Source organism: Drosophila miranda, chromosome 2, assembly GCF_003369915.1.
Source record: "Drosophila miranda strain MSH22 chromosome 2, D.miranda_PacBio2.1, whole genome shotgun sequence".
In the NCBI taxonomy this organism is placed as follows: Eukaryota; Metazoa; Arthropoda; class Insecta; order Diptera; family Drosophilidae; genus Drosophila; species Drosophila miranda.
The window spans coordinates 3,824,527-3,850,405 of NC_046675.1; the positions used below are offsets into that span (position 1 = coordinate 3,824,527).

At 46.5% G+C, this 25,879-nt stretch overlaps 2 protein-coding genes across 2 annotated transcripts; both read right to left on the reverse strand.

Annotated features, from left to right (window-relative positions):
* Nucleotides 1-280: 280 nt before the first annotated feature.
* On the reverse strand, nucleotides 281-8,688 carry LOC108157762 (homeobox protein slou). Its single transcript, XM_017289945.2, has 4 exons — nucleotides 7,088-8,688; nucleotides 6,335-6,599; nucleotides 937-1,226; nucleotides 281-847 (listed from the first exon to the last, which is right to left on the reverse strand). Exons 1-4 carry the CDS (start codon nucleotides 8,348-8,350, stop codon nucleotides 632-634), a joined length of 2,034 nt encoding a protein of 677 aa, XP_017145434.1. The 5' UTR covers nucleotides 8,351-8,688; the 3' UTR covers nucleotides 281-631.
* Nucleotides 8,689-12,186: 3,498 nt separating this feature from the next.
* On the reverse strand, nucleotides 12,187-13,504 carry LOC108154023 (E3 ubiquitin-protein ligase MARCH5-like). Its single transcript, XM_017284116.2, has one exon. It carries the CDS (start codon nucleotides 13,419-13,421, stop codon nucleotides 12,486-12,488), a length of 936 nt encoding a protein of 311 aa, XP_017139605.1. The 5' UTR covers nucleotides 13,422-13,504; the 3' UTR covers nucleotides 12,187-12,485.
* Nucleotides 13,505-25,879: the final 12,375 nt, after the last annotated feature.

Consider the following 25,879-nt stretch of genomic DNA (forward strand, 5'->3'; position numbering starts at 1 on the left):
GAGTGACTGAGTGTTTGGGTGCGTGTGAGTGCTTGAGCCGCTCATAGCAAATGAGAAGCAAATTTAAAATTTTACACTTGACTTAGCATTGTTGTCCTGTCATTTCACACGCCTCTGCCACACACGGAGCCGACTCCTGCCCGGGTCCGTGTCCGTGTCTGTGTCTGTGTGCGGCTCTGCGATAAATTGTTTTTCCCTCGCACCCTCGTGCGTACAATGGATATTCGGCAATCTGATTTAAGGATACGCTTTGGTTATTTTTAAAATGTTTATTTTTCACTTGACATTTATGCAATTTTTGGTTTGCTCTCTTTTTGATTTTGCTTGCCACTTAAACGCTACAGTGTTAATATTATGGTTTAATTCTAGATATGGCATTCGAGGTTCTCTAAGCGCTAGCATATCATACCGTATGCATATATAAGTATAGTATTTTTACACGAACTATGTACAGGCACAACTTAATGCATGGAAATAACACAAACCAGGGATAGTACTAAGCACACACTTAAAGCAGTTCGACATTTACAATTCATCTGTTTGCCCCCCCACTGGGGGCGGTGCGGGTTCCTTCGGGAGGCTTCCCTCGCTTTTCGAATAGCTGCAACAATCGCTGTTGCATCTTGCAATTTTATGAGTGCGAATGGCTCAGATGGTGGGCGCCCAGGGGGTGGAAGTAGGGGCCGTAGGGTGGGTATGGCACGGCATGCGGGTAGAGCAGGCTGCTGGCATAGGCACCGGGTCCATAGGAGCCGCCCGCTGGTGGCGGAATGGTCGGACTGTTGACATCCATTCCAGGATTCTGTTTCTTCCACTTGGTGCGGCGGTTCTGGAACCAAATTTTCACCTGAGAACAAAATTACAACGAAAACGAAATGCTTTACATGTGGATCTGCACAAAATATATCGTTTATAGGGAACGGAAGCGATTCTCACCTGTGTCTCAGTCAAGCTCAAGCTGAGGGCAAGGTTCAGCCGCTCGCAGACGCTCAAGTACCGGGTGGTTTTGAACTTGTTCTCCAGCGACACGAGCTGCTCATAGGTGAAGGCGGTGCGGGCTCGGCGAGGCTTGGAGCCGCCACCGCCTCCGCTGCCACCGCCGCCTCCAGACTTGCCATCGCCGTTGCGGCTGCCGCCCTTTTTTGAGTCCGTCTCGCTGCTGGGATCATCAATGTCGCTCCCATCATCGCACATATCATCCTGATCCATGTCATTAAGATCCTGAGCTGCAAGACAGAACGAGAGATAAAGAGCGGATGATAATTTTTGCATAAGTCAACAGGCCGGCCCGGCCAGCGAGTGGCCATCCATCAAGGGCCAGTGTCCAGGATTGGCAAACGGAAATGAAATCAATCACCTCGGATCCACCACCACCGCCGCATCATTGTTGGATTAATTGGAATTTTTCGGCGCACATGTGAGTGGCTGATGGACCGGGCAGAGGCTTGGGATTGGATCGGAGTTGATTGCAATCGATTCGGCAATCAAAATTCAATTAAGGAAGCTCCCGCAACCCCACTGACCAACTAGCTCTGCCGTATCACCGTATATGTATCTGTTGCGGAATCTCTTGCCTTTACAGCAGATGCAGCAGATCTTTAAGAAACCGAATACCCGTGCCCAACCCCAACCCCGAACCGCGCTTAAGGCCATTAAAACTTTGCTTGTTAACAAATTTCGCTGCGGGAGAAAAGCGATTGAGGCAAACCCTTGAGCAAGTCAGGCGACAAAAAGGGTCGAGAAAAGTGTCAACCCTCCATCAAAGATGTTTTTTCGTCTGCATGGAATATGCATGGCCCTGCCCCGGTAATTGGCCAACATGATTGGCCATGTTTGCATGAAATTAGGCAGTGGTGCGCGGAGAGGGGAGCGGATGCAGATGCGCCTAAAAGCGCACCACAGCATCACAGACAGTGCGCCAATTAAACCGAAAATTTACGTGAACGCTTCATTTAATATTTAACGAATTTTCAGCGGCCAGCGACAGACAGACGAGGGCGGATCCCCATTACCGCTGGTAATGGGCTGTGGAGTGTTTGCAGCCACTTTGATATGCATTAATGGCACATTAGATGCTCTGCCAGACTGCCCTATCGTCCGGCTGCCTCATCAATACCTAACCGAATGTGATGTGAGTCGACGACTGGCCCTGACCACAATTGGTTTGAGTCAATTGAATTACCAGCATCAAAAACACACAGAACGAAAGGGGAGCCAGCCGACTAGCTGGCAGTCGGACGGGAGGCTTAATGCGCTGGCAAACAGACACGCGGAAAAGTCGAAAGGGGAGCTACATCCTGGCCACAGCTGGTTAATAAGCGTTGCAACCGCAAGCGAGCGGGGAGGGGAGACAGATCAAGAGAGGGAGAGTGCGCCTAATTACGATGGCCATTCAACTGAACGTTGCAACATGGCGAATGCGTAATGTCTGGCAGGGAGAGGGCATGAAGGAGAGCCATTTGGCCAGACAGGCAAAAGTTCAATATTTACAGCTGACTGTGAGAGCTACGTTTAATTATACTGAAAGGATTATGCATATTTACGGCAAGTAAGCCAGAATCTGGTAGGGGCTTGTGATGGTTTGTGTGGGGATGTAATTGAGAGCCAAGTCTTAACTTTGGCCAAGAATGATTCAAAGTTTCTACAACAACAAAAACACTTCGAGTCCCTTGGAGTCATGGGCCGTATATTTTATGGGACTTACAACATCGTTTAGTCGATGGCCCCCATAAAGGGCTGATCATCATTACATTCCACAATCGTGTGGACTCTGCTTATCTGCCATTTCCAAAATGACTGCAGTTAATTATAATTATGGCCAGAAGCACTTCATAAGCAATTTTGATGATATGGTGGGGCAGACAGAGGGAGAGACAAAGGCTCATATGCCCAGACAGAATGCTCGATGGAGCAATTTTGGAGCAGACACATGGAGAGTGGAGAGTGGAGAGATGGAGAGATGGAAAGATGGAGAGGAGAGATGGCGTTACAGCCATACAATTTAAACTTAATTATGAAATCCGAGTGTTAATTACCACAAACTGGCGCATAATTTACCCACCACCCCCCAGAAAATGGCTTACAAATTTGGAAGTTCTTTGTGGCAGTGGCAATCATTGTAATCGCATCCCGTCTGGCCAATGCGACCCCTGGGAGCATTTGTCGTCTCATTTTGCCATTTTCATAAAATAATAAATGAGTTGCTGATGGACGGAAAATACTCGTAAAAGCGAGCTCCAACCACGCCAGGCTCTCCAAAATTGTCGCTTAAAATGGAGCTACGGCACAGCCTTCCTTCGACAGAAACACGCATACAGATGGGGAGAGAGAGAGAGAGAGTGCTCCCCCGAGTGCGAACACTAATACATATGCATGCCCCCCCACCACCCCATTCACAAGAGCGAGACAGCGACAGAGAGAAAGAGAGAGCGCGCCAAATGGAGTGCTGCTGAAAAAGAATAAAAGTTTCTCGCAGCCATTTTACATTTTTGTGTGTGTCGGGGGTTGCTGCCAGGCCATGCCCGCCCACATTTAAATGTTGGCACAGAGCCCGGGTTGTCCCCTGCCCCCTGCTGACGGATTTTCCCCCTCTTAGCAACTTACTTAGTTATCGCATCGCATGTTTTTTCATATGACTTTTGGGGCGCATTTTCGACGCTGGTCTGGTCTGGTCTGGCTATCTGGATTATGCAGGCAACACTCACTCGTATGCATCCGTATCCGTATCCGTATCTACACGGCAGTCGTGTTATTTTTGTTGCTCTCTCAGTTATCGCCTAGTTTGTGTTTGTGTTAGTTTTATGCTTCACTTTTGTTTTGCAATTTAAATGAAATGCAAATTACTCGGCCTGCTACCGCACCGCTCCTGCGCCTAAAACGGAATGAATGTCTCCTTGGAGACCTGCATGCCGTCTCGTATGAGTATGCGTAATATTTATGAAATATTAACCAGCGCTGCTGCTGCTGCATTTGGTAAGCGAGAGGGAGAGATGGCGGTAGGGGGAGCTGAATGTGCCATAAAATCTAATTAGTCGCAATGACAAAAGGCCGCATAATTACGCTAATCTTACGCCGAAGCGAGAGAAGCAGAGTCGCATTAGCACCTCCTCCCAATAGGCCATAAAATCAGGGCAAGGCAGGGGGATGTGCGACAGCGGCCATTGAAGCGCCTAATGAATGTGCGGTAATTAAGTACCTTGCTAATTAATGACTACAGCAACACCAACACCAACCAACCAACCAACCAACCAACAGTCGTTGAATACAAGCCCGCAAACAGTGCGTATGCGTGATGTGCACACAGACACACAGACAAACAGACACACAGATAGAACGCAAAGTCCGGGGTTGACTGTAAACTGGCAGCAACAGAGCCATGGCGGAGCAACATAATTATTTCCAACATCATTATCGTCCGTAAATTCTCCCCTGGCCTGCCCTGCCCTGCCTTTCCTGTGTCTGCCTGTCTGTCTGCCCAGTTTGCCTTGGCTGTCTGCCTGTCTATATTTCCCTCCATTCGTATGTTTACCTACAAGCAGAGCAGAGCAGAGCAGAGCCTCTTCTCTATTTACGCCACTTCCTGGCTGGGGTCGTTTCAGCCGCTTTTATTAGCAGTTATGTTCGGAGCGGAGCCCTCGGAGGGCCCGCCATTGATGAAGTTAATTGTGTTTTATTAACACAAACACAAATGCACAAACAGCAAAAGCCGACAACGGACAGCAGGACAACAGGACAACCAGCAATGGCCGATAATGTGTCGTTGATAATGAGGTTGTTGGTGGTGGAGCTGCTGCTGCTGCTGTTGATGCTGGTGTGCGCCATTTTCTGTGTGCTATAATTTCCGTACATAAGCGCTTAACGAAGGGTCCCATCAAATGAGTGTGAGTGAGTGCGTGTGCTGCTGTGTGAATGGCACTTTGAAGTGAGTGAATTAATTGGCAGACTACTATATACATACATACATACATACATAGTATGTATATTGACCCGTTCCAATGTTGGCTAAAGTCAAACAGCCAAAACGGGCTTCAAAGGAGATCACAGGGAATGGAGTAAGGGAAGCCCAAACATGTCGATCGACCACTCTTTCTCTCAACTTTCGCATGGAATTCAATTATTTTTCTCCATTATACGAATATAACCACAAGCCATTACCAATTAAGTCAACGATTCAGGCCACCGTTTCATAATCAGATCCACACAAACCGCTCCGTCAATTTCAAAACTTGAGCTTAAGCTCCATCAACCCCCAACCCATATCCAGCGACTTTTCTTTTTCCCGTTTTTTGGCGCTTTGGCAAAAGCTTAGCACCCGCCAACCCCCATTCCACAACAATTTCAATCAAATTTGCAAATTTTTATTTGAGCAATTTCTTTGCGGCAAGCCGAGCATGAAAATCAATTAATTTTCATCAAAAATTTTTAGCCAGAAACCGAAGGAAAGAGGCAGCCGAAAAAAGGCATTGGAAACCCCGGAACCTGATCCGCAGCAAGACAAACATTGGAAGGAGAGAGTGAGCGGGAGAGTGAGTGGGGCGGGGCGGGGCGTGGGCAAAAAAGGAAATGTAACTTTTCCAGAAAGCAATGGCTTTTCCCCAATTAAAACATCAATCAATCAATTAAAAGCAATTCTATTGAAAATCCTTATTGGATATGAGAGCATATCCTTTCTGGTCTAAACAAGTTTGTGTGCACCTCCTGATTTTTTGTTCATTTTAGCTGCCTGTTCCGGTATATGTGCTTTTGTTTTCCATTGAATATACGCAAAATATAAATGCCTTCATGGGCAGCACAAGCACACACCCCCACAGAGCGCACATGGTACGTGACTTGCGCCTGAAAGCAGGCAACACAAAAATCTCCAGTGCTTCAAAATGGTGGTGCCCTCCTGATGAAATGGCAGAGATGTGTGGGAGTGGGGCCGGCAAAGGCAAAGGCAAATTCAAAATCAAAACATACCTAAAAACGATACAAGCAGCAGTATAAATATAACATGCCACCACCCACATGGGGTCGCTACCCCATCCAGAGGCAGAACGAACTTTTTCAAAGGAAGAGCAAAACCCAACTGTTTGCAGGTGGTTTCCTCTCGTTTTTTCTGTGTCTGTCTGTGCTGCTCTCTCTATATGGCAGATATACATACGTGTGTACATATGTATACGTACGGATTCCCAGCGACACTCGAGGGATCGAGTTGCTAGCTGATGTGCCCTGAATTCCAATTGATTTCAATCAAATCTGTTAACGATTACTTAGCTTCCTCAGTGATTTGCAATTTATCGAGTGTGAACACAATCCCAGTTTAAATATATGACTTATAGGATAAGACACTCACCAGACATATCCTCGCTTTGATCATCGTCTAAACGCTCGTGCATCTCCTCATCGCGATCGTAGCTCCATTGCCGTGGATGCCCGAAGGGATGGCCAGAGGCGGGCATTTTGTTGCCAGTGAACTTGTTGGGATCCAGTATGTTCTCCACAGAGAAAGCCAGGCGCTTGGTGGCCGCCTCACGATCACTGGAGGCACTGGTAGAAGCGGAGTTTGCATTTGGTGTGGCACTTGTGGTCACGGAACGCGTCAGATCAACGGGGCAGACCTGTAAAACATGAGAAATATATAGTTAAGTTAGGTACTGGAAAAGTATAAGCCATATGATGATAAGAACAAAAACCTCCTCAATTTATTACATCTTTAGATGTACCCAGAGAAGATTAAAAAATTTATTCAAAAATATTTGCACCCAGACTTACACTTTGACATTGATATAAAAATATTTGACCATATATTTAAGATAGTTATATTTCATTTTTAAATTAAATATATTTTAAATATTTTCATATCTATTTTATTTCAAAGTATCTTCCATATAGACCGCACTATTCATTTTTATTCATTTTTCTCTAAGTGTTATAGCAATCTCAATTAATTTCAAACTCAAATAAGATTCTTAAGATATAAATCTTGTCTGAAGTTTATTGTTATCCCTTAAATGGAACTAAAAACAAGATCTGAATTCAAGCAGGTTCTGTGCCTCTTTAAACAAAGATTCAAATGTGTTTCTCCACCCCCCCCTCGAACACTTACCGACGGCGTGCTGTGGGATCCATCGTTGCTGTCCTCGTCGTTTCCATCCACATTGAGCTCTTCGCTGGTGTCGCTGCGCGCATAATTAGCGGCCGCTATCTGTCGTGAGGTGGCCGCCGCAGCTGCCGCCGCGGCCGCCAGTCCGCCCAGCTGTATTCGGAAGCCGTAGTCGCTCAGATCCCGGCCAGCCGGCGAGACGGAGTTGGAAGTGGAGCTGGAGGCTGCCGCAGATGTGCTCGGGGCTGGGGCCTGGCTGGAGCGAGCGGCCACAGCAGCCACCAGCTTAATGCGCTCCAAATCCATGTCGCTGGCGGACAAGGGACTCACCGGCTGCGGACCGCTGCTTAAGAGGATCTGGGCTGGTTGTGGTTGTGGCTGGGCGGAATGTGCGGGAGGATTGGCTGGTGCTGCGATGGGAGAGCTCTTCGGCTGCTCGGAATGTGTGGCTGGAGATGTGGGCGGCGACAGAGGCGATGTGGCTGGCGAGGGCGGGGCAGTGGTGCTGCTAGTGGCACTGGGTGCCCGCAGATGGAACACTCCAGCTGCAGCCGGATGTGGATGCTGATGCGGATGCGAGTGCGGATGAGGCTGGTGCTGCTGGTGGAGGTGATGGTGATGATGGTGGTGCATATGCTGCTGGGCCGCGGCCGCGGCCAGGAACTGTGGATTCTGCAGCAGATGCGGATGCTGTTGCAGCAGGGCCGCGTGTGGATGCTGCAGTGGCTCGGGGCGCGCCAACTGCCGCACGGCACTCAGTTCAAGCAGCTTTCGCTGTTGAGCGGGCGAGGAGAAGTTGGTGTTGATCACAACGTTGGGTGTTCCTGATACTGGCGGGGATTGCGATAGACGCGATTGGTTCCCATTGATGCTGTTGTTGTTGTGGTTTGTCAGGCTGTTGTTGTTGTTGTTGTTGGTCTTGTCCTTGTCGGACGGACAGTCCTCCTGCGAGGGGCTGAGGCGGCTGATCAGGCTGCCGGACTCGCTGCTCATCTGCTTGAGTCGCTCGATGGAGAAGCGCAGCTCCTGCTCCTGCTGCTTGGCCGCCGCCTGCTGTCCACTGGCGCTGCTGATGATAAACTTGGGTATCTTTGGAGGCGTAGAAGTGGCTGTTCCACCGCCTGCACCTGCATCCACGTTCCCCAGCTCCGGCGAGGTATTCGACTTGGGCGAATCCGGATTGGAGTTGGGACTCATCAGGCCACCGACGGCCGTGGGCTGATTGTCGCTGCTGGCCTTTTGCGCCGGCGACTGCAACATGACCATGTTGGATGACGGGTTTCGTTTCTCAATACACTTGCTGTTACTTGCGATACACTGTTCAAAAACACTGCACGGGGCACGGGTGGCACGGGTGGCACGGCTGGTTCACTGCGGTGTTGCGCGATGTGTGTCTTGTCCGCTTGATGGCAGCCAATCGACTGTCCACTGATGCCGGCGCGTATCTCACAAAATATCTGGCGATGCTATCCGCTTATCCTGAGCGTAATCCGGGTACGACGACGATTCACACTGCACGGGGCGAGAGCCGGGAGCGTAATGAGGGTTGCTCGGGTGTCGGGTTGATAATCCAGCAGATGCGACGCTGCCCTGCTTCCGTTGAGTGTCCCTGTGGCAAGTCAACTGCTAAATGGGGAAGCACACACAAATCTGTTTGTCGGTTGGTGGTGGGCTATTTCGAGTGCACAGCACAGTGCCTCTCTCTCTCCCTCTCTCTCTGTCTGTCTCTCTGTAGCTCTCTCTCTCTGGCGGCACTACACGCCCCCATTTGCCAGAGTTGAGTGGTTCCTGGGACATTTTGAGTGGGTTTGACTCCTCCTTTTCCGTGCGGGAGGGCGGTCATGTCCTAATCTCTACTAGCATCTAATGATTTAATTTGCCTTGCACTCGTTAGCAAATGTAATGGTCTGTTCCGAGTCTAAGCCACAGCAAGCCAGAGCCGCAGAGCGAGAGAGAGCCGTAATTGGAAGAGAGTAAGAGAGGAAGGGGAAGAGGAAGAGCAAGAGGTTGTCTTTCGGCTCTCTGTTTTACATAGTTCTTCACTCAACTGTAATAGCTGTAAGCCCGAGGAGAACAAAGGCGTGTGTGGGTGTATCTGGGGTCCCTCTGGATGTGAGGATGTGAGTAATTGTCAAATTATTTAGCGCAAAATTTGTTTGTTTATGCGCTCGGCTGCTTCCGAAATGGATCCCCAACTTTTTTATATTTTATTTGCTTTCCCTCCTCTGTTGCGATGTTGCGAGTGGTTTCCTTTTCCTTCCTCTGGTCGCTTATGCCTGGGTGGTTCCTAGTCATATATGCATGAATGCTTTGTGCCTTTATGGCAGCGGATGGATGGAGGATGGAGAATGGTGGATGCAGGATGGGGGCAGAGGGTACACTGCTCTGCCAGATTTTCTTCAGCTTAATTGAATTTTAGAATTTGCATGCTTCTCTAATTATGTTGCTAATTAGTTGGTTTATTTATTTGCTTTTTTCCTTTCGTTTTCTCTCTCGTAAATCATCTTAAAGGCTACTCAGAGCTGACCATTGTTGGATCTGGTCACCCCGCTTCCCCCCCTCTTGCCACTTGACTTGACGACACTTCTTTCTATGTAAAACTCGCAAGTGCTCGAGGGAGACGGTAGACAAACTATTGCTGCACTCTACTTGGGTCTCTCTCTTTACCCTCTCTCTCTCTCTCTTTCTCACTCTCACTCTCTCTCTGCGCTTGCTCGCTCTCGGCAAAAGATTCTTTTAAATTGAACCAAAAATTTATATGCGCTTTGGCACAGACGATTTAATATCGCATCCAATTTGCGGTTTATACGCATCGCAGCAGTGGCCTTCAGTGCGGGGTGAGTGAGGGTTAAGGGTGTCCGAAGGCGGATAGGCTCTTTTGCTCTGCTCCTCTCTACTTTCTGCTCTCCCCGCTGCCTGCCCTGGCCTGGCTGGACCGAGGCTGGGTTTGAGCGCACAATGGGGCGTATAAGTGACATCGTTAAGTGGACGCAGGGCGGACCGGACCGGACTGGAGGATGCTGCTTAATGAACTCCAACGGCAGCAGAGCGAAGATGGAGATTTGGATGGGTGGGCAGCGGAGATAGAAAGCGGAAAGGGAAGTCAATGTGGCGAGGGGGGCAGCTAGATCCTCTCCTCTATCTCCTCTATCCCCTCCATCAGCATCGTCTTCTTCTAGCTTTTTCTGCTCGTTTTATTGTGCGCCTCGTCACTCGTTAGCACTGCACGGCCCCGCTCTTCTATAATTAACCGCAGAACGAGTGGGAGAACGGGAACGAGATACTTAATGAGCAGCTTGTTATGCCGTTTTTCGTTTTAATTAGTTTTAAGATGCCCGCCGCCGCCGCCGCCACCAGCACCAATCCAAAGCGGCAGCCACTCATTTTAATTGGCCCCCATTGATGGGAGGACTTACGAGGATATGTATGTATGTATGTATGTACATTAATACATGCACAAGACTATGTACAGAATGCCTGTGGATTTGGAAAGAAAAGAGATCGCTGAGAGAATAATCTCTTGTCATCATTCGCTCTTTACACAGAGAAAAAAATACCTGAAAATGTCATAGATTTCCCCCGCAATTGGAAATTTTACAAAGAAAGTGTTTTCACATTCTTATGAAAATATTTAAATTTAATTTATTTATTTAAAACAAATTTATTCCATATTTATATTGAATATTTTCATATTTCGATTATTTTGAAATCGAAATTAATTCTACCTAATTTCACTCTCTACTATGCGGACTTCTTTTTGCTGATTTCTCTCAGTGTGGGTAAGTGCTTAACTCTTTTAGATGCAAAATTAAATGATGCGCATACGCACGGTAAAACCGCAAATTATTTTAATTGCTTGTCTCGTCATTATTCATTATTTAAGTGCGCTCAAACAGCCCCGACGTACTATACGGAATACGTTAGTATGTGCACACACGCATACACATACATATGTACGCCAATACATGGCTGCTGTGTGTGTGTGTGTGAGTGGGGCAGGAAAATTGGCAGCTCGCCAGACGCACACACACACACGTACATATATATGTGTACATATGTATGCCGTTCCGTCCCCACACAAAAGCCGCTGTTTACATAGACATCAAACTTTTTACGCTGCGGAAAAGCGGAAAATTGCTCTGGCTGTCGCATGTGTGATGCTCTCTCGCTCCCCCTCATTCTCTCTGGGTTCTGTCTCGCCCTCTCTCTCTCTCTTCTGCTCTGATTTACTTACTCTTCCATTTAATTAGTGAAAATAAGTATTAAATGAGCAGCTCTTGTTAAAATAAATAGTGCATGCAATGGCGGCAGTTCCACCTCCCTCTCCCCCGCCCACCATTCTTTGGCTCTCAACAGGCTGCGCAAGATTTACAACTAATTAAAAGGCAAATACTGTACTTCAGGGCAGGAGAGGAGGGGCGAGCAAATCGATGGGCAGATCGAAAAGCCGCTGACCTCGCGACAAATGCAATTAAAACTACAAGTGCGCGGCCATCTGCATAATTATGCGTTAATTGAATTATTCTCAATTTATTTCTGCACTGTCAATTTTGCCGCCCTAAACCCATGTGCATACGTATGTGTGTGCCATTGTCCGCTGTATTTGTATATTTAATGAAGTGCGAGCGGTACGGCCTCGCCTCGAGTGGAGACCTCGACACACTCCCCCTCATCCTCCTCCTCCTCCTCCTCCTCCCAGGACAACGCCTCTCTTCGCCTCGCTCTGTTTATTCGGCCATTTTGTTGTTTGCACTCCACTTGCCGTAAGCCCCCACGTTAATTTGTTTGACTAATTAAACTAATGAGCGTTCAAAGTTAATACATAAATTAGTCAGCCAGCTGGGTAGAACGGAGCGGAGCGCAGGAGCGGAGGAGAGCAGACAGCTGCTGGATTGCCGACTAAACTCATTATCCAATTTTGCTGGCAAATCGCTTTTTCGCTAAGCTCAATTTTGAATAATTCATTAGTTTGGTTTCGATTCAGTCATTCTGTGACTCGTATTGGCTTACGAATATTTCGAAGTATGAGTTTTGATAATGGTAATAATGGAAGGGAAGAGAAGCCTCTTTAAAACATAATGATTATCTTTAGTAATTCATGGTTCATCATATATTCATATATTTCTCTCATCCTGCCGTCTTTTCACATGGTTTTTCTTTCTATCTATGCCTAAACCTCAATACCTTTCGTCCTTAGAGGACCTGTGCGAAATACTTTCATTCTTTAGGCATTAATTGTCATCAACTTAGAGCTAAAACAGGGATCCCAAAAGACTTGACAATAATAGTTAGTTCGGATTTTCCTAATAAATACACCAAATTAATTTTTGTGTTACCATAACGGCCTAAACTGTTGCCGATGTGTTGTTGCACACTTATAATTAAACACTCTCGATTTCGATCAGTGCCGCTCACTATTATAATCCATCACGTAGCGACCCCGCACACGTTGCACGTGGGAATGCCGTAAATAGGCTGAGGCCATTCCCTTGATGCCCAAAAACGTTATGGCGCCGAGGATGATGCCCAGGAGTCTGTCGTCTACCTTCGCGTACAAGGTGTTTCCCAGGAACACGGAAACGCTGGGCAGACTGAGGGCCACGATGAAGCTGGCAGAGGGTCTGCGGAGTGTCTCATGGTGAAAGACGGCCAAGTCGGGGTCCTGAAAGTCTAAACCCATGGCCGGAGGATCCAGGGGCAGATCATCGAAGTAGCTGTCGTCGAGCGGGGCCCCAGGCAGCAGCTCGCCGCCCTCATCCAGATTCTCTGGCGACACGCGACGTCTGCGGAAGATGCGTAGGAGGCGCAACAAGTATTCATCCAATTTGACATTGCGAAGCAGCAGAAGCCCCGCAGGAATCATCGGCAGGACGATAATCAGGAGCGTGGTCTCCTCGTTTAGTAGCGCCAGGCTCTTGCGGTAGCCAATGACCTGTATCACCGTCAGGGCCCCAAAGGTCATGGCCGAGAAGTAGAGGGTGGCCGAAAGTGTGCCCACCGCCACGCTGGGACACAGTATCCCGTATACCTCGTCGATCCGAAGCAGGAGCGCATCGAATCGGCAGAGCGGCGTGTCCACGATGAGGTACTCTGTGAGGCACTGGGAGCACGCGATCGGCCGATTCGGATGTAGGAGCTGTGTCTCATCGATCCAGCGATTCAGGCAGCTGCGGTGCACCCACTTGTTGCTGCCGCGGCAGCGGCACGGATGCAGCCAGTCCAAACGCTGCGGCGGCTCCCCGTCACTTTCCAGGCAGATCCAGCACATTCGCTCCTCCTCGAGCCCCCCATAAAACCGTTGCCGTTGGGTGCGTCGCAGTCGCCGCAGTCTAAGCATTTTCGACGCAATATTTTTTTGTTAAATTTTGTTCGAATTGGTTATTTACGATATACAAAATGAAATGTGACTTTCGACTCTCTCCACAGATGTACTCGTGACATTTATCTCGACACCTGTCGATCCTATAATCCTTCGAATCTGTGCTAAGTCTGCATTAAAAATGTGCACCTAAAAGCCCATTAGGACACCATCCCTCGGCATCGGGAGGGTGCACGGGCGTGCAAACACTCATTCAAGCGAGCCGTGTTGTTGTTGCCACAAATTAAATATGCTGCGCTAATTCCTCCATCAATTTGCAGCTCATTTCATATGCCAACCCATTTCGCAGGCCATCATCGACATTCAACGCACGTGTTCCGGGCCGAAATGCCGGCGGCCAGAGCCGGAGCCGGAGCCAGAGCCAGCCAAGTGTCCAGAGGGGCCAGGCCAGGCCAGGCGCGGGAGCATGGCTGAAACTAGTTTGCATTCAGCTTGTGCACGTAATTAGAAAATTTCAATGGCTATATGTACCGCCCATAGGCCAACCAGAAGACCAGTACAGCCGGAGAGCTGGACAGCTGAAGAGGTGAAGAGCCGAAGAGCAGCGGCGATGCTGGTGAAATGAAAACAAAAACAGAAACGTGCTAATTGCAAATTAATTATGCAGGATATTGAATTTGCACTAAACGCAAAAGCGGAAACGGAATTGGCCAGCAAGAATAAGAACACGAACAGGCAAGAGAGAGACAGAGGAAGAGAAAGAGAGAGCGATGGAAAAACTCGCGAAGTAGTGAACGTGATTTGCATGGAGAATGCAATTAGATTTTAGGCAAATGAAGTGGATCTAGGTCTGGGTCTGGGTCTGGGTCTGGTGCCTCTAATGGCTGACACGATTAAGCGTGCACAACGGAAACAGCAACAAGAACAACAAAGAGAGGAAGCGGAAGCGGAAGCGAAGGCAATGGGCAATGGCTGAAGCAGCTTTTCCGCTGTCACTGCTCCACCAGCAGAACAGCAGCATCAGCGTATAAACAGCTAAAGTGTTAATTGCCATAAATGCTTGTCATTGTAGCGGTAAACGGCAGTAGATATTTGCAACGTCGTCGCCACTGCGCCAGCGCCCGAACTCAAAAAAGACAACCACCCAACCACCCATCCACCCACACCGCACCCACACTGCCACTCCCGCTGTCGCTCCGAGAGACACAGAAAGAGCGTTTAGACGGCGACACATTCTCTGAGCAGCACTTGCACTCAAATGAATGAAATGAACTGCTAAATTATGCACGCGATTTAACCCTCATTTCGGCAGCCACAATTTAACGCGTAGCTTCACTCCACTCCCCGCCCACCCTCCTCCTACCACACACTCACCATTACTCTCTCTCTCTCTCGATTTCTCTTCTCACTCACTGCGCAACGAAGGTCTCTCTGAACACGCCCCTTTCTGTGCAGCCAATGAGAAATTCGAGTCTCACTCAACATTCAGGAATTGCTCTTTGACGTTTTCAACATGGCCGCCAGAGAGAACGCACTCACTCAACAGAGAGACAGAGAGAGAGGGAGAGCGAGAGAGATGGCAGTCTTTCACTCAACAGAAGAGCAAGGGCAAGAGTGGGATACACTATATATGCGGGTTTCGGGATTTCCCCTGCAGCTTTTTGCTTTTTGGTCCCTTTGCAGACTTTTTGCACCTTTTATTTTGTCATTTGTGTGTAATTTCGAAAAATGTTGGCGACATTATGACGCCCGTCACAAGTTGGGCTGGGCTGGGTCGCACGCTTAAGTGTCCTCTAGGGTACTTACTTCGTTAGCAGAAGTTTCTCTTCTCGGTTCCGTCCCCACCCCTCCTCCGCCTCCTCTTGTTCGTCCTCTTCTTTGTTGTTGTTGTTGATGCTGCTGGACCCTTCCCCCTGCCACACCACTCTGCTCCTTCTGTCGTTGCGGTGGCGGTGGCAAACTACTGTGCTTGTCGTTTTGCGGATATGTCTCTTATTTTCATAACTGTAAATTGCTTTAGATATTAAGTCTGCTCTACACAGAGCTCTGAGCATGCCTCTGTATGGGTGATGCTGAGGGTGAGAATTGTATGGGAAGGTCGAGGAGCTGAGCAGGGGGTGGCCTGAATTTGTATTGGAGCGCCGCCCTTGTTGTCCAGCAGGACATTCTCTGGCCAGAACAGGACGATATGCCCGCATGACACTATGTGTAGCGATTAAAATATACACTTTGAAAGCTGCAGTCATTAGCCATAACAATTGCCTTTTGCCAGCCACCCCACCCCACCAGCACCGCACCGACTCTTCTCTTTTGGCTAAACAATTAAAAGTGTGCATCAGATATGCATATCATCATATGCATTAGATGCATAGATGATACAAGAAATTTAAGATATGAATGTTTGGGATTTTTTATATGGTATGCATGCTTGTTAGGTATAGGATAGGATATTTTTGGTTACTTTTTGAGTAATTATTGGAATAATATTTAACTACAATTTTAGACATTTTTTTGGATAAGAATATATCAAATGGTAGATTAGTACCAGAGGTTAGTAACGTTCCCAGAAATTCAGAAGGTTTAAAAGAGCAGAAATCATAATTTTTATTGTCAAGATCACTCAGGATTGTGCCACAATGGTTTTAGTTTAGGTTCTCAGATAACTAATCGAATTTATTTATTCAAAATATTATATTTATATTTAAAATTTCCCCACCAGCATGCCAAATCTTGAAAGTTGAATCACAAAATAAAGATTTTAATATGCGCAAAATTGAGACATAAATTAAAGTCACATAATTCTCATTAAAAGACCGTAAACGAGGCGCACAGACAGCAGGCCAGACCGCAGACCCCAGACCCCAGAACAGAACAAAGAGACGTGGATTGGTCCGGCCAGTAATAAAAGTATATGTACTGCCACCAATCTGTTTATATAAAGACATTATTTCCCGCCGACTCTTGGCATACAGATCAAAGAGCACATCGTTTTGGCCATAATTTAATAGTTTCGAAATACAGAAATTAAGATCCAAAGCTGCCTGCTTAGGCAAATCAAATTAAACTAAGCGGAACGCCGAGTGGCCACCGTAATAATCCCAGCACACACACACACACAAATGCTAATTGGCAGAGATTCTTACTAAAATCAGAGGGAGAGAAAGGGAGAAATTCGGAGAGACAGAGACAGTCACAGTGGAAGAGAGGGAGCCACCCAAGGCGGCAGCATTCATTGCGGCGCTAAGTGGGCGGCGTTCGCTTTTCCCAACCAAAAAGCCTAAAGGGGAATGGAAGGCTTTTCCTTTTCCTCTTGGCTGCTGTTCTGCTCTGCTCTGCTCTGCTCTGTTCTGTTCTGTTCTGTGGGTCTGCGCGCGCAATTTAAGATGAAATTTATGCGCAGAGTCGGACGGAAAGGGCATTAAAAATGGAATAAATGCGCAGCGGCTCAATGTGTTAAACGGCACATGTTATTTAAAACTGTATTTAATGTTTTTATTATTTGGGAATTTCTGCCAGCTTTATATATTTTGGCATATTCTGTTTTTTATTTTGTTTGTTGCGGCTCCGGCCATTTGTCTTCGGTGGAGCGTGGAATATTTTCGGGCATAAAGAAATTTGTTAATTTCGATATTTGCCTTTGTGTTGGGGATATTAATGATTATAAATATATTCAGCGGCAAAACAAAATCATAAACCACACAATACCACCATTCGCGAGTGTGTGAGTGTGCTGTACAATACACATGCATGAAATATTTAGCAACGCTCACACGAGCTTAGATTGCATAATGCATATTTTATGAATGTTTTCGAGCATTCGCCCCCCCCCCTCTGTACACCGCTGTACGAGTATGTTTTCGCTTTGTTCTTTCTGTGCCAAGTCAGGTCGGGTCTCACAAAAAATGTGGAAAATAAAAATAAAGTGCGCTCGCAAAAAAGGCCAAGCAGAGCAAGAAGGGAACGGAACCAAACGAATTTTAAAGGCACTGCGGCAACAAAAGCAGCGCCTGGCACGGCCCCTCCGCCAAGGACAAACATCCAGGACATGCTGCAAAAATTGTTCCTCGGTTGCTTTTGCTACTCGAGAGCGAGCCGCGCCCTTGCTGGCATTGTTGCCACCCGGACAGGATTTTTTGGATTTGTAGCATTCTCAATGTTTGGCTTGCTGGCTGACTAACTGAGTCCGTCCGCCGTGCACCTACACTGTGCGAAAACTAAGGCCAACAAGAGACAGAACAACAAAGTGTAAGAGTTAGGGACGGATCTGCCATCCTGAGGCTCGAAATGGCTCCAGTGATCCTTTACTGCAGTTCAAAAGTCAATTCTTCCAAGTCGAGTCAAAACAAAGTAAAGGATTGATAGATAGATATGATGAAAGAAAGACAGTTCCTTGCAAGCACCAGCCAGAGAACCTAAAAGATAAGAGCACTACGAGCCGAATAGAGCTGTCCTAAATCTACCTTAAGGGAGGGAAAATTCTATTACCATCCTCTAGCAACAATTGATGAACCTTATGGTAGAGTTTAATGAGTCTTATTCAATGAGAATTCCTTAAAATCATATCTTAAGTTGCAAATATTCTTCACCCATTGGAAAGCCACTGATTTTGAAGATTTCTTCTCTTGATTTTGACAAATTTTAAGACATTTTTTTTTGTCAGTGTACACCTCTATACCAGAAAGATCTGTGTGTGTGTGAGTGAGTTGGCTGATGTCAATCCATCATTTGCCTTAACACCATGATTTGATTTGTTTATTTGACGAGAGCAATATTAAGAGAAATGGAACACAATTGCCTTTCCTCTACTGCTGCCTGCTCTGATTGCCATGAATAAATAATTTTCAAATCAGACACTGGCCAAATCCCTGCTATAGAAGGTAATGACAGGCCCCCGAGTGGAATTCAGTTGGAAGAGCCGGGGCCTGCATGCCTGATTACGCAGCCAATTGTGTGGATAGTTTTGATGTCTAATAATAGTTGCATAAAAGAAGAGGAATTTTGAATCAAAATTAATGTTAAAATTGATTAATGTTCGTGCTTGCTTGGTGTTAGGTCTAAGTTAAGTGCACTTTCTTGTCGCTTGGCACACCTGAGCTTCTTCCGTTGGCCATTGAAGGACAATTTATGGGCCAGTTTTTTGGCCTAATAAACCCGAAAACAACAGAGAACTTCCTTTTTAATAAGCTCATAAAGTAACAGGCACTTAAAACATGTTGTTCACAGCAACCCAGAAAGAGCTGCCAAATAAGCCGTGAACGAGTTCCGTTCCGCCTTTGCCTGCGACAGTGCCGCACATAAACGTCAGTGCCACATCATCATCAGCGTCGTACTCAGATGCGACCCAGAGCAACCCCTAGAACCATTGACTTGCCCTGTCTGTTTATAGAAATTAAATGACTTCAGACAAAAAATATGAAACATAAACTCAAGTCAACACTTCGATATTGAACATCGTTCCGTCCCCCAAAAACCCACAAAAGCCATACATAAATCCCGGGCCACAGTTGGAGGAGGTCTGTCTCCTCCTCAGGCTTTTTAACACTTTCGTTTGGGACGACAATGCGACGGCGGAGATGGCGGGTTGTTAACATATTTTTAGTGTGATTTTAAAAATTTAAATTGTCGTAATCGTAAATTAATTTCATGGCACATAAAAATGCAACATGCCATGCCATGCCGAAACACAGCCGCAGAGACAATGTCTTTTCGGGTCGTGCGGGATTCGGTTCTGCCTCTCGCTGATTTGCCCAAACGATACTTTGCTTTATAACACAATAGATTCGGAATACGTTTCTCCTTCTTTTTATTGTATTTTGAGTGTGCTCAGTTGGCGACTGCCGCCAGGCAATTGCAATTTCGATGAAAGATATACATATATGTATAAATATACAAATTTCGGGGCCCGTTTCTGCTGACTAATTTCGAGGAGGCCAAAATTATTTAAATTGAAATTCATGTAATATTTAGAGAATGCATTAAAGAGTCATAAAAGCATTATATTCAACAGTATCGAATCGTATCTTAATTAAATGGCAAACATTCATGTTGCCTCGACTGCACACGAGTCGCCTGCATGCGATATTTGTGTCAACGCCTCATAATCATTATGGCCAGAGAAAACGGCGAAAATGTGTCGCCAAATGAATAAAGTTTTTATAAATACACATCAAGTGCAATTAGAGGCTGGCTGGGGCAGGAAATGCCAGCATGTGCCATGCGGTAATTGTTTCCTCGATGTGACAGCCCGTCCAAGGTGTGATGATCCTCCTCTTATTGAACTTGGGGATCGCCCGTCTCCCATCTATTCGGAATCCAAGCTCTTTAGGGCTTATGGTGAGGCAACCAAAACAATATTTATGATAAATTAATGCAGTAAATGCAACTTGTAAATCTGTCACGCGTCCCAGTAAATCATCCTGCATAAGTAATATGCAGTTTATCCAAGGGAAAACACATACAAAATACGAACACGCGCAGCCAGCTCCGCCAGCCCCTCCTCTGAACTCCTCCGCTCACATTTGTCACACTTGAGGAGGGTGGTGGGGCGATACTCCCATAAGTAGCTGTATCTGTATCTGCATCCACACATTCAACAGATGCTCATACCAGAAGCCAACCAGCCAGCCAACCAGCCAGCCAGAGTGGATGGGGGGAGTGTGAAATTATGTGCTCGGCGGCAAGGAGGCAGGGCCGCGGCTAATCTATGACAGAAAACATGTAACCGGAGTGCGGGCACCCGAAAATAACCCAACATTTGATTTCTGAGACCTCTTTGTAGCTCTTTGCAGCTCTTTACATTGCAATATTCCCAGAGGATAGTGCGGGGAGGCACTAAAGGGCTTTTGGGTGGCGACCCCACGCCCAATTAAAGACACAATCAACGTTTTACAATAAATTTAGTTGTACGAATTAATTATGTTGCGTGGCCGCCATGTGCTTCAGCTCCAATTCGACTCTCAGTATCATTTCCATTCCCATTTCCATTCCCGACTCCTTCAGGGGCGGCACTTTCTTTTTATGAGTGCTCTGCTGCCGCCGTCGAATAAGTGAAGCGTGAACTAATTGAAATTTGTTGCGCTGACATGTTCTACAAGATCTGCTTGCAACCGATGGAGAGAGACAGAGACCCGAGGGGAGCTGGGGAGAGGGATGATGGCTCTGCCCCACTGTTGCCCTTGTCGATCGTCTCCAGCTCATTAGTGGGCTTCCCGTTGTAGTTATTGTCTAATTTTAATTAATTTATCACATACATAAAATGGCGCAACATTCTGGCATTCTCCCCCAACCCCACAAATCACTCACACGCCTCGTTGAATGCCCCGATCCGGAGTAGAGCTACCCCTGGGCCAGGGCCACCAGTCCCCCACAGAATTGTCTAGGCATAAATATCCACTCCAGATTCTTGGCATAGCTCTCGACAATCAAACCAAATTTATGACAAGTTCTTGTCGCGTCTGGTGTTTTGACATTGTCAAACAGATACAGAAACAACCAGAGAACAAGAACAAACAGATACTTCATTTGATTGGATCATTTAAATTCTACGGCAGGTACCACCGGAAATAGTCGTTTGACAACGCTTTATTCGAACTCAAAATACTTTAAAGTAAGAAGTGCAAGAAAATGTAAAATATAAATAAGAAAACACTGATAGAATAGAAAACTATGCTGCTCAAGAGTGTGCTATCAAGAATCAATGATATTTCACAGATTCCCGCTTGATGGGATTTCGAGATCAGAAGTGTATGTATACGAAAATGTCAATAAATTTGTATCAATCACATTGGTCTTTCTTTCTATGACCAGATGTACCAGACCAGAGTGTCCAAAGGCATCATAGGGGAATGGGTTAGCTGTTGGAAAGGCAGGTCTGATTGGGGTTGCCTTACTGAAAAGTTTGTCCCTTTTTTATGCATTGAAGAATTTTGTAGATTAACGCCACTTAACAATATAAGCCCAAAAAAATCAAAGATCAAAGTTACCCAAAGGTAGGTCCTAGTAACGTGACCCCCCAAGAGCCACACACAAAGCCTACCCACCAGGAATGGACCGGAACGGAACTATCGCTGCGTTCTTTGCCGACTAAACTGAGCATAAAATTTGCGTGCGGCGCTTTGGGGTCGGCCCCGTCTTTGATCCTGTCAAAGAGGCGAAAATAAATTGCTCAATTATGAAATATTAACGGCACACGAGGAACCGAGTGAGTCTCAGGCGCAAGTTAATTACTCATTTGTTGATTGTCGACTGTGGTTAATGAAGTATCCAACTAATTACATCTCAAGACGAGCCCGGGCGCTCTCCAAGGAATATTCGTGTTCGTATTGAAAAATGCCGCCTGCGGAAATTGAAAATGCACGCGCTGCCTCCACATAGGCCTCCAGCATCTTTGGACCGCAAGTATATCGTTATAGATATAGCTTCGCCAGCTGCCGACTTGGGGCTGCTGGATGGTGGCTGGTGGTGGCAGCAATTTATTACCTTTCCCTTTGACATCTTGACACAATGTGGCCATCTCTCTCGCTCCCCCTGTCCATATCACCATCTCTATCTTTCTTGCTCGCGTTTCGAGTAGTTTCCTTGGGGGGCGCTGAGATTACTCGAATTCATCTTTTGACAGTGGAAACTCATCGCACTGGCGACTAATTAGATTATTTGTCAGTTCCCCTGTTGAATGGCGTTAGTTCTGGGACTTGTACATATATTTTTCTCCTCTGAAATGTTTCGAATACTTTGTTTCGATTGGTATTTGACAGGGGGACGCAGGCGTTGAAGGCGACATGCTAATTAGATGTTTAATCATTTGGATTGAACCTTCATTTTGGGTAATTGGATTGCCATTTGGCTATCTTATTATGGTTATATGACAAAGTTATTTATCTGAATTTTCAAATATATATTATTTTGGTATGAATTAAAATCGAGTTGACAAATTCATAAATAATTTATGAAACAAAAAATTTAAATTTGAAGAGTTAACGATTTTCAAACTGATCTGAGTGCCGCCATCCAGCGCTGGTTATATACAAATGGAATGCGTTCGCCCTCTGTCTTTGGTGTGTGTCAGGCCAAGACCGCCAACTATCACTCAGGCTCAGATACTCACAGTGCAGAACTTCATAGCATACTTTTGGGTGGAATTTGGTGGGCATACCTCATAACTCCCAACAGATGGCGCTGACAGGTCATGTTAAACTCACGTAGAACTCCAATCATGTACAAATTCGGGATCTGTCTCAAAATCCAAATCTTTGGGACAATACAAATATTTATTTCAAAAATCTGCCGTCACTGCCGTTTCTTTTAGTAGCGTTCTATCAAGTTTGTCCAAAAACTGAATGTATATTTTAAATTTAAATTGAATTTATAGTTATCAAAAATCTTAGCATCGTCAAAGGCCAGCTTAGTTTAAGTTCTTTCGGCTTAGTCTTTAATTTTTGTACTTCTTCTTTGTTTCGTACAGAATTTGCCATTTCAGAATCATTCGACTATTCCGCCAACAGCTTCTATCAGCGAGATTTTGAACAGTTACTTCGAATTGCACTGTCCGTACTGAAATTGCTGCGGGCATACGAAATTTACAGTCAAACGAAAGGAAATTCCAGTTTAAGTTTTTCACCAGGCGCACAGCGCCGCAAAGCACGGGGGCCACATTCCTGAGCTAGCAGCCAAAAAGCGAAAGTATTTGCATGTATTGGTGTGCGAGTGTGTTTGTGTGAGGGGTGTGTTCGCTTGACATTGTCACAGTTTGCTTCAGGGGTGGGTTTTGTGCTATTGACGTGGCTGCGCTGGTACCCAGTGATATCAGAGTGCAAGGAAATATTGAATTTCTGCACAATTAAAAAAAAAATGTACTTTCCGATTTGAATAACAACAAAACTAAAAAAATCGATTTTATTTCATAATTTTTGTATAATAACAATTAAATTCCTTACAATCCCTGATTAATAGAATCTTTTATCAGACTCCTGTCAGTGTGTACCGGGTATCAAATTGCCGAGGCACGCGACGGAGTATCTCTCAACTCGTGACACATCGACTACGCCCAAGTGGGTGGGCCACACCAAACCACTGCGCCATACAGAGCGTTTCAATTAGCGAGTGCGGGCACTGGGTGGGTCCAAAACGGTGCCGAACGGTACCGACTGGTTCTTTGTGATTTTTGCCAAGAACCCGGGCCAGAACCGATGCAGCAGCAGCAGAAGCAGCAGCACATTAAAAGAGACAGATACGGACACGTGTCCATCAGCGGTTTTAACCCTTCTTAAGGTAACGCCCAAGGATGACCAGGCGAACAGGATTGTCAGCAGGCAGCCCGTGCCAGATTCGCTCCCACTGCGCATGTCACGGATTGCGGGCGGTCCACTCCGCAAACTAGGGCGTATCTACGGGGCGGAGTATAACCGTACTGTGGCACGGCCGATTGCCTGCTGCCCGCCCACCAGCTGGGCCGGGTTTGACGTTACCACTGACGTTGCTGGGCCTGCGTCGAGGCCATTACATAACGCTAACAGGCGAGAGCAGTGCGGATGTCACACCCAAAACCGGTTAACATTTACGTCGTAACTAGGAGCAACCTTAGTCCACCAGGCGCCCAGAACAACCGGAGCCAAGGGCGCATTACTACGTCTTTACATTGCTGGCGCCGCCACCGCGGTGGTGGTGGGTTTTCCCTCTTCCTGACTAAGGGTTGGTTCATTGAGTGCGCGACGACTCGGCCTCAAGGTCGCAGCTCGCACACCACTCACTCTCTCGCATACAGGACCGCACTTCTGGGCGCACGCTTACGCTTGCGTGTCTTGTCTCGTTCTTGTATGCGTGCCACAGCATCGCACACTGAAGCATCCCCTGCTGCATGTGTAGGCAGAAGACACGTGTATTGTCTGTCACATACTCGTACACATTCTTTCATGGTAGATTTCGAACCAGGCGAACATAATGTTCGCCAGTGTTCCTGAGGGTTCTCAGCATAATTTCCGACACGCACAGTCGCCCATGTGTGCGCGTGGCTAATGGAATTAGTGTGCGTGTGCGTACGCACACATGTGCGGGCATGTGTGTGTGCGAGGAGGGTGTCGCGTGATTCCTTGATGTGAGGAGATGGCTTGGGTTGGGGGTGGTTTTCCTAAAAGCTCAACTAAAAAGCTTTTGAGCGAAATAAAAGCTCGTCGTGGGTTCGTGCCAAAGATATTGGAAATCGGAGCTAAATTAAGGATTATTATAGTAAAATTAAATCAAATTCACTTTAATTTAAACTTAGACCATATTATATTAAATTTGTAGTAAATATATTGAGCCTAAACATGAAAATATTCAATTTAAATGTGAACTTTCCACTCTCGGTATTCAGTTTCTCAGGGTATTCTTCTCTAGAATCATTCTGAAGTTCTACCCTACTCAAGAACTTTGGGCCACTTTTACCAAACGACCTTCTAAGACTCTCTTAGTTCGCCCTCTTATTTTCCTGGCTATTTTTGCTTGTATCTCAACTACTTTTAAACAAGCTAATATACAGTACGATTGGAGCCAAGCCATTCCGTTGGCTTGCCTTATCAAGCTCAATAATATTAGCCATTTGTTAAATTGTTTGCACGATAAGCGTCGTCGAAACATCAACTCAACTTTTCAATGGCAAACAAAACGGAACAGGACAGAACAGCAAACAAGGACAATTGAGTGCCGGCCAACACTTTAAACAAAAAGGGCAGGCCGAAATGAAAAGGAGAGCCAAAGCAAGAGTCCTGGACAATGACAATCACAATGATGATCATGATGATCATGATGATGATGGCACTTGTCATTGTGTGTGATGTTGCTACTTAAAATTGCTTTTATATACACACTCACATGTACGTATCTGCCACTGAAAATCGCACAAAGCACAAAGCGACAACAGCGGGAAGACAACTTCATAGGTAGCCGAGTTGTCATTGCGTGTTTGCAACAAACTGGCGACAAAGCTTATCTCAGATGGACACTCACAAAGAGTCACAAGTCGGAGTCAGCGCCAGCGCCAGCCACTCTTTGAGTCGAAGAATGACAAAAGGGATTCCCGGCAGGCGAACGGAGGATGGAAAGATGAGATCTCGCTGGCCACTCGAACAGCTGGTCCCATTTTGATAGTTTCGTAATTAAACCCGGCAAGTGGCTCTTAAGTGACCTGAAGGAGGATCTGTCTGCTGTCGTTCCTCAAATGCAAGTCATAAATTTGATTGTCGTTTCGTTTGCTCAGGGCTGCGTCGCGTCTATCACGGCATGCCCCGGCCCAAGGACCAGGCCCAGGCCCGGGCCCAGCCCTGCCCTGCCCATCCTTGACTCCGGCCATAGTTTGTCGCTTATCTAAAGTCAAAACAATTTTCATATATTTTCCAGCCAACAGCCAGTTACACGGCGAGCTTTTCATTGTCCACCGACATGCCATTCCGCAATTAGCATTGGCGTACTCGCAACTAATTTGCGCTGCGGGAGTCCTGTCCAGT

Bases quoted from the DNA above. Each gene is read 5' to 3' on its own strand.
- LOC108157762 (XM_017289945.2), bottom strand. From the start codon at position 8,350: ATGGTCATGTTGCAGTCGCCGGCGCAAAAGGCCAGCAGCGACAATCAG. The intron at 6,600-7,087 runs GTAAGTGTTCGA...CATGTTTTACAG, and splicing joins GATCCCACAGCACGCCGTCG to GTCTGCCCCGTTGATCTGAC. The intron at 1,227-6,334 runs GTGAGTGTCTTA...TCTGTCTTGCAG, and splicing joins TCAAAGCGAGGATATGTCTG to CTCAGGATCTTAATGACATG.
- LOC108154023 (XM_017284116.2), bottom strand. From the start codon at position 13,421: ATGCTTAGACTGCGGCGACTGCGACGCACCCAACGGCAACGGTTTTAT.